Source organism: Chanodichthys erythropterus, chromosome 14 (genome assembly GCF_024489055.1).
Source record: "Chanodichthys erythropterus isolate Z2021 chromosome 14, ASM2448905v1, whole genome shotgun sequence".
NCBI lineage: Eukaryota > Metazoa > Chordata > Actinopteri > Cypriniformes > Xenocyprididae > Chanodichthys > Chanodichthys erythropterus.
In genome coordinates this window covers 45,570,487-45,586,329 of record NC_090234.1, presented here as the reverse complement: position 1 = coordinate 45,586,329, position 15,843 = coordinate 45,570,487, and the positions used below count along the sequence as shown (strand labels likewise).

The 15,843-nt window shown below is 35.7% G+C and overlaps 1 protein-coding gene across 4 annotated transcripts in view; it reads right to left on the bottom strand.

The window, feature by feature from the left end:
* Nucleotides 1–15,257, bottom strand: part of fmnl2a (formin-like 2a) — a 110,381-nt gene extending 95,124 nt beyond the window's left edge. For all 4 annotated transcript variants that reach the window (XM_067410731.1, XM_067410733.1, XM_067410732.1 and 1 more), the window contains exon 1: nt 14,878–15,257. In XM_067410731.1, the coding sequence (XP_067266832.1) occupies nt 14,878–14,991 (114 nt within the window). In that variant the 5' untranslated portion in view covers nt 14,992–15,257. The remainder of the gene's footprint in view (nt 1–14,877) is intronic.
* Nucleotides 15,258–15,843: the final 586 nt, after the last annotated feature.

The following is a 15,843-nucleotide window of genomic DNA, read 5'->3' as shown; positions in this document are numbered from 1 at the left end:
CTATCTACATGAATTCTGAAGCTCTAATCTCTTAGGGCGTATCTGGTGTAGAAAAGAGCCCATTTCTCATTGTTTAATTAAAATTAAATAAATAAATAAAAAATGTGAAAGTAATTTTCTGAACCCAGGAGAGCACCAGTGAACTGCTGTGAGTCCACTTGGTATGAAGTATGAGTCCTAATGTGTGGAAGTACAGGCCCGTTCACACTAAGGATGATAAATATAACCATAATTACATTTTTAATCATCTATAACCCAAATAATCTATACCACTAATCTATCTTTAATCAAAATAATCAAACAAATTTAAAAACCCATTCTAATTTAATTAGAAAAGCAGAGTCACACCACAACTTCAACTACAACAACACAGAAAATAAATTGCCTTCAGGAAAGCATTCTTTGCATCTCTTACAAAACATCCAGTCATTCTGTGCATTTAATGTAATGATCCCACAACTGGTACTCACAGTGGTACTTATGTTGATGATGCAAACATTCCACAGTTCTGAAAGTAACCTAAAAGTATATGCAATTTAACCAGGTGTAAAAATAGCTTTACTGTACACTGTGTGCAGAATTATTAGGCAAGTTGATTTTCTGATCATATTTTTTTTCCAAGCACATTTTACCAATTCCAATCCACATCAATCTTAATAACTACTATTAATATTGTTTTTAATCATTTATAAGTGATATATAATTGTTCATGAAAGCTGGAAATGAAAAATGCCCTATATTCAGGTGTGCAGAATTATTAGGCAGGTTTTCTTTTACAGATAAAATGAGCCAAAAAAGAGATTTAACTCAGACTGAAAAGTCAAAAATTATTAAATACTCATGAGAAGGACGCAATACTAATGTAATACTAGAAATTGCAAAGTTAAAGCATGACCATTGGACAGTGAAATGCTCATTGGGTCAGCGGGGTCATACAAAAACAGCTGGAGAAGAAAAGACACGTTAACTGCAAAATAATTAAGAATTAAGGTGAAGAATTAAGTGTGAAACCATCAGGAACCCTTTAGTCTCCAGCGCCACCATTTCCCAGTACTGAAACCTACCTGGAGTCTTCAGAAGTGTGAGGTGTCAGGATCTCAGAGACTTAGGTTAGGTGAAGAATCCTAAAAAGCGACCTGCTCTTAATAAGAATCACAAGCTGAAGTGTTATAAAATACATGAAGACTGGGTTTTTATAGGCCTTATAGACAGACAGCTTGAGAGTGACTCCTGAAGGACCAGCACCACATCCTCTTGTACCACTGCTTGAAGGATTTAGTCCATTTAGTCCATCTCTGCAAGATGGACATTTCAGGATAAGAGATGGACTAAAAGTGAACTCCCACACCTTACTGCCAGATTCTGGAAGATAAATTCTTCAAGCAGTGGTACAAGAGGATGTGGTGCTGGTCCTTCAGGAGTCACTCTCAAGCTGTCTGTCTATAAGGCCTATAAAAACCCAGTCTTCATGTATTTTATAACACTTCAGCTTGTGATTCTTATTAAGAGCAGGTCGCTTTTTAGGATTCTTCACCTAACCTAAGTCTCTGAGATCCTGACACCTCACACTTCTGAAGACTCCAGGTAGGTTTCAGTACTGGGAAATGGTGGCGCTGGAGACTAAAGGGTTCCTGATGGTTTCACACTTAATTCTTCACCTTAATTCTTAATTATTTTGCAGTTAACGTGTCTTTTCTTCTCCAGCTGTTTTTGTATGACCCCGCTGACCCAATGAGCATTTCACTGTCCAATGGTCATGCTTTAACTTTGCAATTTCTAGTATTACATTAGTATTGCGTCCTTCTCATGAGTATTTAATAATTTTTGACTTTTCAGTCTGAGTAAAATCTCTTTTTTGGCTCATATTATCTGTAAAAGAAAACCTGCCTAATAATTCTGCACACCTGAATATAAGGCATTTTTCATTTCCAGCCTTCATGAACAATTATATATCACTTATAAATGATTAAAAACAATATTAATAGTAGTTATTAAGATTGATGTGGATTGGAATTGGTAAAATGTGCTTGGAAAAAAAAATATGATCAGAAAATCAACTTGCCAAATAATTCTGCACACAGTGTATATCAACTACAAGTGTCTCATTTGTGTCTATTTTTATTTGTCCTTAGAGCAACAGCTAAGACAAAGTATACTTATTATGAAATATAAATGAGAAATCTACTAAGTCTTTTTTTTCTGGGAAAAAAAATTATTCTCTTGGTGAATTAAACACTGTAAAACTAGTCTTTTTAACTCTGGCTCATGGGTTACTAATTTATTTATTTATTTATTTTCTAATCCCTTAGACGTAAAATATTTACTTAAAGTACCCATGGAAACTTTAAATTCTCAGTGAACTGGAAGTTGCAACCTACTTTACTTCAGTATTGGGCCTCATTTTCCAAGAGAAACGCAATATTGAATGAGAAAAATAGAGGGCATTTTTTTTTTTTTTTTTGTAAATCAACTTGCACGGATGAATTGTTCGTCACAAGATGTGCACTAACAAAGTAAATAGGGTCAATATTGATTTCATCCCGACTTTAAGTTAATATTTCAATAATTTAGCGACACATTCACAGTTCTCTGACAGTTCTCTTAATGGACACATAATATGCAAGTAATCAGATACAATGTTTAATCTTTTTTAATAAATGTTTTTTAACTGGTGTTATTATTATTATTGATTTGACTCTAATTATATAAAATTAATGACATAAATATATCGGTTTATAAGATTATATAAGATTATTTTGATAATCGATTAGTTGGCCGATTACTTCTTTGATTACTGTAATTGGATAAAAGGACCAATTTTCTTTTTATTTTATTTTATTGATGAAACACACTATTCTTCATCCTGCCCAAAGCTGTCCTTCAAACAAACATGCCAAATGAAAAATGCAAAAAAGCTATAATGCAAAAGGACAGTTTAAATCCCTACATTAAAAATGAAGATAATAATAAAGATTATATTACATTAAAGAAAAACACAAACTCAGTATTAACTGATAAGAGTATGTTCTGCAGGAACAAACATATTCACAGACACAGTAAGCTGTTACTATCATTTCTTTATCCTGTAAATGTAAGAAATGTCTAATATCCCTTTACAGCTACCACTCTCATAAAATACTCGAATTACATGTTGACTTTTAAAACTAAATTAAACGTCAATCAACAGATATTTCATCAAAATGAATATTTGTTTGCTGAATATTAATTGTCTCCCTCTCTAATGCGTCCCGTTTGTTTGACGCGCATGTGCGCGCCGGCACTCATTCAGTAAAGTTAAAGCAGACTGTCAGGACGAGCCTTCGTGCAAAATGGAAATAGAATTTATAACACTTACAGATAAGGATATAACCGTAAAATGAAACTTTTGCGCTGAGGAAACATATCACACATTAAACAGCACACGTATCTGTCAAATTAAGAGCCTGACAGGGCAGGCCATGTCAAACATTATGCTAATGCATTAGCTTGAAGCTTAAAATAAAGAATTCTCATGTTTTGGGCAGTTTGGATCACGTACCTTTCCCACAGCAGCTCACTCTGTTTCCTCCTCTATTTTTAAATGCATTTTGTCCATAGAAATGCATTATTCAGTGGTGTAATTTGACGCGACTGGAGGACATTTTCCGTGCACGGTGGGCAGACGCAACTAATCAATAATAACATTCGTTCTCAACGATTTTCATTATCAATTTTATCGATTAGTTGTTGCAGCCCTATAATAATAGTAAATACTATAGGACTAATATTTTGACTAAAATTCTTCACTTTCACTTGTAAACTTCTGTCCACAAAAATGTTGGAAATTATGCAAATGTATAAATAAAGTGAACCTAGTGCACATTGTGTTCCCAAATGCATGTTAAACTCACAGCACATGCAGAGATGAAGTGTTAATCAAGCCACTCTGAGATGCTGAAAACACCTATTACCATGAAAGCAGTGCCGTGCGTCACTCCAAAACACGCAGCACGATGAACTATATACTTAATTTAACTAAATCTTAATCAGATTATTTGTGCAGCCCCATTTATTTATTTTAATGTTACATTTGTGTTCATTTGATTTCATTAACTCATAAACCCCCTGTAGTTCCCTCATGAACCCCCAGGGGTTTGCAGACCCTGGTCTGGCTAATAGTATTGTTAAGCAATCATTTGATTTGAAGGTTTAACCCCGTAATATTCACACACAACACAAAAAACAGGCTCAAATAACACTCAAGGTAGGGCTGGACGATTATGGCCTAAAATCAAAACCTCGATTAATTGAACATTTTACCTCGATTACGGAAATTTTCTAAACTCTTTGGTCATTTTTGAGCGAGATGCTAACGGTCTAATCATATTCAATGAACTATGCTAAGCTATGCTAAAAGTGATACCGCCAGACCCAGAGATCGGCTGAATGGATTCGAAAACAGTAAAACTCAACTGTTTAACTATAGGGGAATTGGAAAATTAGCCTATTTTCAAAAAAAGTGTAGTGTTCCTTTAACAGGATTAAAAAAAAACAAAATAAGCAACATGGCAAAATTGCGTCGGTTAGAGTTTCTGAATTTCGGTTACTTTTCGATTAATCGTCCAGCCCTAACTCAAGGCATAATAAAGAAGAACAAATATTAACCCACTGATTAAAACATGGCTTTTTGACATTGTGATCTGTGAAAATTAGTCATAAAATCCCATTCGCTCAACCAGAATCCTTTCAGAGAGAGAGTTTGTTAACACAGCATTTCCATTGAGGGATTCGTGGAAAAACTACTGCATTTTTACAGATATAAGTCACCTTCCACAGCCCAATGAGAAACGTTACACAGTAAGCCAACACGTGACTCATATTAGGGGGCTTGGTGGTCTAGATTTTTCCAGCTGATAGAAAATCTAATGTCTGAATTTGCAATGGTGTATTTAGGGACACATTGCACAAAGTGTGTGTAAGATGAGGTGGACAAACACCACAATTCACTTATAAACAGAGCCATCTGTGCATGGGTTTAGTTAAGCTCATGAGGTCATTTTTAATGGGTGAAAGTGATTGTCAAATTATTTTTATCTTCTCTTTTTAATCTTGAATTTTGCCTCCTTTAAAGAAAAATGACTTAGTTCCATCAAGGTCAGTTTTGTGTTTTGGAACAATCCTGTTTTTTCACAGATTAATTACTCATGGCAAACCTAGCTGTATTTTTACAAGCAATAAATTTGTCTTGTGAGACACATTCCTCTTTAAAGCCATAGTGAACCCCATCATCGTTCTTTACCATGCAGAAATGGTGAACAGCCGTGTGTGACTGCTATGGAAACCAAACTAATGCCCGGCTGTGCATTTTAGTCTGGGAGCTGTTACTTAATCGCAAACATGGCTGTGACTAGGTTTAACATTCAAATAGAGACATACCAGCTGGATCCCAGCCAGAAGCAAGCTTAATTATTCCCAAACTATTCTCAAAGAAAAAAGACCTTGGGATAAAGTTTGAAACTGATACCAAGGATTCAACAAGCAACTGAATATCTGTTAAAGGTGCCGAAGAACATGTTTTCAAAAGATGTAATATAAGTCTTAAGTGTCCCCTGAATGTGTCTGGGAAACTTCAGCTCAAAATACCCCATAATTTTTTTTAATTATTTTTTTTAACTGCCTATCATTATAAATGTGCTGATTCAGGGTACGCGGCCCCTTTAAATCTCGTGCTCCACGCCCCAAGAGCTCGCGCTTGCCTTAAACACCATAGACAAAGTTCACACAGCTAATATAACCCTCAAAATGGATCTTTACAAAGTGTTCGTCATGCAGCATGTCTAATTGTGTAGGTATGGTATTTATTTGGATGTTTACATTTGATTCTGAATTAGTTTGCTAGTGCTCCGTGGCTAAAGCTAACATTACACACTGTTGGAGAGATTTATAAAGAATGAAGTTGTGTTTATGAATTATACAGACTGCAAGTGTTTAAAAAATGAAAATAACGTATAACGTATAATAACATGAATACAGAAAGAAACGATGGTAACTTTAACCACATTTAACAGTACATTAGCAACATGCTAACGAAACATTTAGAAAGACAATTTACAAATATCACTAAAAATATCATGATATCATGGATCATGTCATTTATTATTGCTCCATCTGCCATTTTTCGCTATTGTTCTTGCTTGCTTATCTAGTCTGATGATTCAGCTGTGCACATCCAGACGTTAATACTGGCTGCCCTTGTGTAATGCCTTGAAAATGGGCTGGCATATGCAAATATTGGGGGCGTACATATTAATGATCCCAACTGTTACGTAACAGTCTGTGTTATGTTGAGATTTTGAGACTCACTGTATGTCATTTCCATGTACTGAACTCTTGTTATTCAACTATGCCGAGGTAAATTCAATCTTTGAATCTAGGGCACCTTTAATAAATCACTGTGACTGGAAATTAGATTATTTGAGTGGTTAAAAAGTGAATTTTACAATGTTTCATATTTTTCATATCCCAGTGTAATGTGCACAGCAAGTTTGACTGACCTAATGTTGTGAGTTTAGTAAGGGAATATCCCAATCAATAACACTGGGCCCTTTAAATGTGAAGAGTGTCATTTTTCTCCACTAGACCTGTGAATGATTTACTTATAGTTGTTTCTGCACATGATAAACTGGCATTGAGAAAATATTTCAACATCAAAAACATCACACACACATAAAACACAACCTTCAGAACAAAACAAAAGCCAAACAGTCTCAATTTCATGGCCAAGGTCACATATAGAGTTCTCGTGATATATGATTTCAGAACAGTATTGCATCATGAACAAGAATAAGGAGGTTTTCTTAGTGGACATTAGTTAGACCCTGCCTTCACTGTAATACAAAAGTCTTTAACCCTGCTACTGGAGACCCAATGTCCTGCAGAGTTTAACTCAAACACACCTGAACCAGCAAATCAATGTCTTCATGATCACTTGAAAATCAAAAAGTTAATATAACCTTGTTGAAATCATGGCCTAATGGTTAGAGTCAGACTGGTAACCCAAAGGTTGTGGGTTCGAGTCTCAATACTGATGTGCCCTTGAGCAAGGCACTTAACCCCCAATTGCTCCCCGGGTGCCACAGTAAAAAAAAGAAAAAAGAAAAAGGCTGCCCACTGCTCCGGGTGCGTGTGTCTACAGTTCACTACTCACTACTCCTAATGTGTATGCACTAATTGGATGGGTTATATGCAAAGGACAAATTACGAGTATTGGTTACCATACTTGGCCTTCATATGTCACTTTCACTGTGTCCAAAATCACCCCCTAAGCCCTTATACATAGTTTCCATGACAGAGTTCAAGATAAGTCTATTCATTACTACTGGAGCTGCCATTTCAAATAATTATTAAACAGCAGGAACAAACTATGCAAAAGCGACAGTCCTTCCGACGCACTCAGTGTCCAAATTTGCTCACTCGCTTTCATTTACTCCCTCAAGTGAAATATATTAGTGGACTAATGTAGGAAATTGTGAATGAGGGTATAGGGGGCGATTTCGGACACAGCTTGGGTTTCCGAAAACAAGGATAAAGATCTCTGCTGTCAAAAGCTGTCAGTGGGGCGGTACCCTTTCAAAAAGTGCCTAAAGAGCGCATATTAGAACATCAAATGTATATATTGGTACCAAAAGTACATATTAGAACATTTGAAAAGCTACTGTCCCAGTGACAGCTTCTGTACTTTTTGTTTTTTTGTTTTTCTGAGAGTGTGTAGTAGATGAGTAATATTACAAGTATTGTGGCACTTTCCATGAAAGTGGCTCACTTGGTGTACCGTAACACATTTTCTTTTAACGGTCCCGTTCTTCGTGATCCCATGTTTCAAACTTTAGTTAGTGTGTAATCTTGTTGTTAGAGTATAAATAAAATCTGTAAAATTTTAAAGCTCAAAGTTCAATGCCAAGCGAGATATTTTATTTAACAGAAGTCGCCTACATCGAACGGCCAGTTTGGACTACATCCCTCTACTTCCTTCTTTAATGACGTCACTAAAACAGTTTTTTGACTAACCTCCGCCCACAGGAATACACAAGAGTTGCGTTTGTAGAGTGTGTTTGTCGCCATGTCGTCGAAACGCTGTTATTTTCATCCCGCAGTCCAATCACCAGGTCTGATTCCGGCTCAAATTGATAGGGTAAAATTAAAGACATGTTTACAATAACACTGAGCGTGTGCATCTCCACGTTATGGTAAGAGGCGTGACTTTTCCGGGCAAGGAGCGCTAAGATGCTGTCGAATCACAACACAGGAACCGCTGGCACAATCAGATCTCGTTACGTATTTCTGAAGGAGGGACTTCATAGAACAAGGAAGTCATCAGCCCGTTTGACAGTGGAAACAGCGGTATACAGATAAGTAAATTATGTGAAAAATACTGTTTTTTTACACGCGAAACATGAACACATGTTATATTGCACACTATAAACACAATCAAAGCTTCAAAAAAAACATGAAAAACGGGACCTTTAATAAACAACAATTATAAAATAGACAACTATAAAAATAGACCCTATTTTTTTTTTTTAATAATAAGGCTAAATCTGCAACTGCATAACTTTGTACCATTTCAATCATTCTGATGTTTGGCTTAATTTTAATTTTAACATTTTGTATATTCAATTCTGGTGTTTATTTAATGTCTATTTCTAGCACACGATTTTGGGTTGAAATCTGTGATTTATACAGAATTAGACAAGTTTTAAAAAGTGCAAACCTCATGAATTGGACAGTTAACATTTTTCAGCCAAGATCAAAGTTTGACCTAAAAGAACCTTACACCGAATCCCTGTCAGGAACTAACTACTGGAATAAAAAAGTGCCAACACCACAAAACATTATGAGCTGAAAATCATTCTGACCCAGTTGGACCCGAAACATCTTTCCATCACCATAAAGCAAGCTAAGAACAGAGCAAACAGCTACTTATGAAATCTGAGAGCTTGTAAGAAGCATCATAAAAGCAGTTTAAGAAATATCACCTGTACTGCCCAAACTAGCATGCACTTACATGCACTTCATATCTCATTACAGACCACAGAAATTACACAGTTCAGCTTGCTAAACAGTAGGTTAATGTATACATATTTTCCCTCTTGGTTTACTGCAGAGCTAGATCATATAAATATCCAATTGTATTCTAGGTGTTAGTCTGTGTGCACTAAGTTATACTCTACCAATATGCAGTTACTGCACAAATATTTATAATTCAGAGTTGTATTTGTTGTAATTGATCAACTTGAACCCAGTGGAGATAACAATACCTGGCTTGTAGCCCCCAGAATTAAAAAATCAGACCTTCTTCTTCTATATATTAATCATCATATTTTCCTCTCAGAATGACCTGTGGATGAACTCAAGCAGAAGTTGATCGTTAAAAGGATCTTTCTCAGTCAGTAAGGCAAGTACTGGAAGGGTCTGTGGGTTGCCACGCACTAGGGCTTTAATAGCAGTAAATACCACTCAAAGCTGCGATTACAGTGCTAAAGTGTTCCTAATGCCTCAGCCAAGAAAAAAAGACATCATCCCTATGTGCGCCCGCCGCAGTCTCTGACAGGACACTTTTCACAGAGAGCCGTGTGCTCTATTGCTGATAGTTTGACTGTACATGAGGGTTTTTCAAAAGGCTGTTTTACAATCAGTCAAGCATAAAAAACATGACATGCCCTTTTAATTCTTCATAACTTCAAATGAACTCTGCAGGTTTATTCAAAGTGGCAACTAGACAATGTACAGGTTAAATATTTGTTGTATTCCTGCATACATTTTACCTACATTCTTATAAAAAAGTGCCCATAAACCAATAGCGCAAAAATTCTGTGTAATTTTACTACTGACAAAAAGATCTATAAGTAAATAGCTATGTTGGAGAAAGAAATTAACTTTTAGGAACTTTTAGGAACAGTTAAAACCCTACGTGAGTGTAAAGTATGTGGGAAAAGATGAATATGCTTGTATCCAACTTCTGTAAATTGAATAGTGGAAATTTAGGGCCCTATTTTAACGATCTTAACGCAAAGTGTAAAGCGTACGGCGCACTCAGGGCGTGTCCAAAGCCGGGGCGCATTTTTGAAATGGGTTGTCCCTATTCTCTTAATGAGTAATGGGCGTAACGTTCAATAAACCAATCAGAGTGTCATCTACCATTCCGATGCGCTCGCACCATGGCGGATTGCTATTTACATGGCGGAATTTGTTGGCGGAAAAGCTGAATGCTTTTCAAGCGAAGAAACCGATCTGCTCATGCGCGAAGTTAAAGCGGGCTTGCAAAAGCAGGCTTTCAAATAGCTCCGCGCGATGAGTCAGTTAATATATATGTATGTGTATTGGCACGATTGTTCAATTTCGTTCATCATTATAAGTAGTAATAGGCTAAATTTGTCACGGCACACACAAAGACAAACAGGGTAGGTCCAATTGCAGGTATTTATTAGGGAAATCCAGAAACATAATCCAAAAACCAGTCAATAGCCCAAAATCCAGGGAGGCAGTCCAAACAAAATAATAACAGGAACAAAACATAAAGCAAACCAAAACAGAGACTCAGGAAACATGAATGAAGACACCATGACCAGAGCAGAAACAAACCAGGTATAAATAGACAAACACTAATGATGAAACACAAAACAGCTGAGTGCAATGAGTGGGATAATGAGTCCAGGAGTGAGTATGGGTAATGTAGTCCAAGGGGTGAAAACAAGAGTCCGGAATGGAGTGCCCTCTAGTGGCTGACTAGGGCACTCTCACTAGTGATCATGACAAAATTGAAAATAGGTAGCCTAATTCTAATACACACAATGACTATTCATCATTACATTTTTATATTTATGTAGCCTACACAATAATATTCTTTTACACTGTAATCCTTTTGTTTTTAATATTTGGCATGTTTGTGTGATGCGCATCCCTCTGTGTAATAAGCAAAGTCAACGCGCACTGTGGACGCGCCCAGAGGTGCAGTTTCTACCAACGCGCTCTAACAAAAAAATATTGCGCCATTGACTTTAGACTTTAGACCAGGTTTGAGTTGGTCTATGGTGCAGTCTATTTTCAGCTCCTTAAAATAGCAATGCGGTGGCAATGCGCCTGAACTGATGCACTAACTGACGCAAATGCATTTACAAATTTAAGGACGTGGCGCTGAACGGGAAAACGCGAACGGCGCCGGACGCAAACTTGCAAACACACTTGCGCTGCACCTTGCATTGCATTGCGCCTGGTGTATTATAGGGCACTTAAATTACAGCAAATATCTGTAAAACAACAGATAATGTCAAAACGGGAATATTCTGTAAAAAAAAAAAAAAAAAATACAGACCATTACCTATAAAATGAAATTTATTTTTAACAGTGTAGTACTATAACTTTGTATTGTTCTGTTACCACTGTAGATCCACACACAAAAAAACCATGGTTATTATTCACACTGTAAAAAATGACCGTGATTTTAACAGTAAAAGACTGTAAAAATGCTGCGGTGAAAAACTGTCAATTGGTTTACAGAAAGTTTCCGTACTATATACTATATTCCGTACTAATAACTGTAATAGATCTAACAGTACATTTAATGTAATTTTATGGTAAAATACCGTTAAATTCACAGGTTTTGGAAGTGAAAAATAACAATTCATTGTAAAATTTACTGTGAAAAACCGTAAATTGACATTCCCACAATTCCCTGCGTGACACTTCACATTTTATAATTTTTCGTTAAAATAACTCTGTTTCTTCTTAGTTTTTCTCTTTTTTTTTTTCTAATCAGTTATGTACATTAGGGTTTTATATTACATCTAATGTTGTTGAATTAATGTTTATTGCATTTTTAAAATTTCATGCATGTTACCATGATGGTGTTTAGTGTGTGTGTGAATGACACTGTGTGCACCTTCTGTATGTTAGTGTTGTTCTTCTCAGCTTGTGGAAAATCTGCTTGTGATGAACTTTGATTCATCATGTGACTCTTATCACCACTGTGTTTGGTGACTGTTAGTGTATTATAAAGGTACAAAACAGATATTAGTACATTAGTACATTAGGTTGGTAAATTAACATTATATCAGTTAAAGAAATACGTTATTTTACCGTAAATTTAACAGATTTTATTTTTACGTTGCTACTGTATTTTTTATGGTAAAGTTCTGGCAACCACAGCTGCCGTTTTTTTTTACCGTATATTTTACTGGGATTTTTTTTTTACAGTGCATAAGAGACAGATCCTGATAGCTAGTCAAAACAGTGGCATTTGCTCTGTGTGATATGTATCAAGACCATGAGAGGCAGGTGATCTTAAAACCCAAAGATTAGGAATAAGAGTTTCCAATCTGCTCTAACCAGACAGTGACGTCAGCCACGACAGACCAGGATTCATCTGCCTGTGACTTGAAGCAATTACCACAACAAGAACACTGTGACTACTATTAAACGACCACACAAAAAAAGACAGCAAGTTACCGACTCGAAGAGAGAAGGTGGTCGAATAGAGACCAAGAGAGAGTTTTCTCCTTAAGGATACTGAATGGAAAATACTCGTTTGGCTTCCTCAATTGGTAAAATAACCACAGCCTGAGGCTCTGTGAAAGAAAAAGACCAAACCAACTCAGTTTTCTTAGAAACTGACCGAGCTCCCCCATTCTGCCACTAGCTGCTTTCCTTGAAGAAACCTGCAGCTCTCTGAATAGTGAGTGTGAGAGTGCGTTAATTGAAAGGGTTTGTCTAGTGTTTAGTGAAGCATTAGCTCTGACCTACATTTATATGTCCCCATAAAACCGGGCCTAGCAGACGGCCAGAACTCTGCACAGCACACTTCAGGTAGCTGAATACTAATCTAATACATTCCTTGCATTCTTCAGTCAAAGGACTGTAGATTCCAACTTCATGACATCATTTCCTATGCCATGTTTAAGTCAGCATTAAGCTAAACAGAAATAGGTGAGTATGTTTGGAAACAGCAGTTCTGGACAAAGAGAGTTTACACAAATGATCACATGAAGGTGTAATCTGTCTTGACAATAGCCATTTAATACTTAATATTAAATAACAAGCTAATTTGCATTAGACATATGGGTGTCTGATTCTCTGAAAAGCAGTGGATGAAGTGTGTGATACACAAACTTTCCCAAGACAGAAGAGAGACAACGACCTCTCAGGGCAAAATATCTTTAAAAAAAGATTTTACTCAATGAGTCCCTCAGCAGCACTTTCAGCCCCAATGACACGGCCATTTTAACACATTTATAAAGGAAATGACATTAAACTGAAATAATAATAAACACAGTAGCTTTTGCTCTATCATCCCAGATGAAGTTATTTACAATAGGTTGCTGAACATCTTTCAAAGTAACCCAGACAGACACACATGAATCTCAAACATCCCCACACAAACAAAAAGTACCACAGCTTTTTGGAAATTGTATGATTGTAGTGGCATGGAATTTGAAGTGCCAGAAAATAATACTTTGACATGTAAATATGATCATTAAATTCAAGTACTATTGTACTATCTGATACCATCACTCTACCATGGAACTGTCCATGCCCAGTCACTGTATAAATAATAAACTTCAACAACAAAAAAAAAAAAAAAAAAAAAAAAAAAAAAACTACTATAAAGTTAGAATAAAATAGAATAACAGCAAACAGTACAAATTAAACATCTCTATATGTCTACAAAACAGATCCATATATTTTTTGATTATAAATAAATAAGCAACTACAACCAAGTTAATAGAATATAATATAATAGAATCTAATAGAATAGAATAGAACAGAATAGAATCGAAAGTAAAATGGCAAAGTACACACCTCTTATGTCTACAAAACAGACTTTTGAAAATAAATAAATAAAAGAACAACTACTACAAAGTTTAGTATAGAATAGAATAGAATTGCAGCACAAGTATAATGACAAAGTAAGCATTTCATGTCTATAGAATAGAATAGAATCGCAACAACAGTAAAACGGCAAAGCATCTCTTATATGTCTACAAAATAGATCCATATACATTTAAAGTAGATAAAGAACAACTACTACTAACTTTGGAATAGAATAGAATAACAGCAAACATCACAAAGTAAACATGTCTATGTGTCCACAAAACAGATCCATATACTTTTGATTGTAAATAAATAAACAACTACTCCCAAGTTAATAGAATAGATTAGAATAGAATAGAATAGAAGCAAAGCTAAAACAGCAAAGTAAGCAATCCTTGTCTACAAAACAGATACATTTTTAAAGTAAATAAATAATAAAACTACTACCAAGTTTAGAATAGAATAGAATAGAATAGAATAGAATAGAATAGAATAGAATAGAATAACAGCAAACAGTACAATGGCAAAGAAAACATCTCTATATGTCTACAAAACGAATCCATATACTTTTGATTTGTAAATAAATAAAAACAACTGCTATCAAGTTAATAGAATAGAATAGAATAGCAGCAGAAGTAAAACGACAAAGCATCCCAAGTCTATAGAATAGAATCGCAGCAACAGTAAAACAGCAAAGCATCGCTTATATGTCTACAAAATAGATTCATATACACTTGAAAGTAGATAAATAAAAGAACAATTACTACCGAGTTGAATAGAATAGAACAGAACAGAATCGCAGCAAAAGTAAAACGGCAACGTATTCATCTCTTAAAACGGATCCATATACATTTGAAAGTACATAAAGAATAACTACTACCAAGTTTAGAATAGAATAGAATAGAATAGAATAGAATAGAATAGAATAGAATAGAATAGAATAGAATAGAAATAAGGAAATTAAAAACTTAAAGTGCACATTTATTTTTTCTGGTTGTTCGGCTGATAATCATTAAAATAATTATTACAGACCAGAACGAGCGCAAATCTCTCCTCCAGCTCCACCGGCTCGGGCATGGGCAGTTTGAGGGGCATGTGGTGTCCTCTGGGGTCAGTGTGTTGGTTCATACTCCCTGCGTTCCCCATCTCTCCTCCAGTACAATCACACTCTTATTCTGCGGGTTTGTCCTGTATGTGTCCAGTATCCGTTTTCACTGTCTGTCCGACTTTATCTGAGCTTGAACACTTCATGGAGGTCAGCAGCAGGGTCTGTGAGCAGCTGCATTATAACTTCACACAGGCAACAAAAACGCAAATAACGTGTCCTATTCGCATATTGCACAATGTCCGCACCACTCCCAGTGAGATCTTGTGTTCTTCATGATTCAGTCTCTGAAACGCAACAACTACAGGACAACTACAGGCGCAGTCGCTTCAACTCCTCCCCGCACGCGAACCCTACTAAGACGAAGGCTGTGCTCATGAATAAAACATGACGTCCTTTGGTAGGCGTGGCTGGTTGACTGAAAGCCAGATACGCTGATAGTCCCAAAAACATTGTCAACAGTCCTTTAGATTAACAGTTTATTTTCCCTTTAAAACATACACAGATTAAATGAATACAATTCAATAAAAACATTTTGCTCGCTTTACTTTTTTTTTTTTTTCTCAGCGAACAATAACAAACAAGACTGAAAAGAAAGTCTCAGGGGGGATTATTGAAAAGTTACATAAATAATTAAAACTCACACATCTTATTTTATTTTATAACGGCATATTCTTTGTCACTTTTAACTTTGATTCTCTGTTTTTACGTTTTGAGCCACACTGTAAAAAAAAAAAAAATATTTTCATGATTCATCACATTTTGTTATATTGTAAAATCAGATTAAACCAATCACCTTCATTGTCAATTTTTTTTTATTTCAATGAACTCAAAATTTTAAGGCAACCATGTAACTTACTTTTTTAAGCTAACCCAACAATTATTTGTTTACA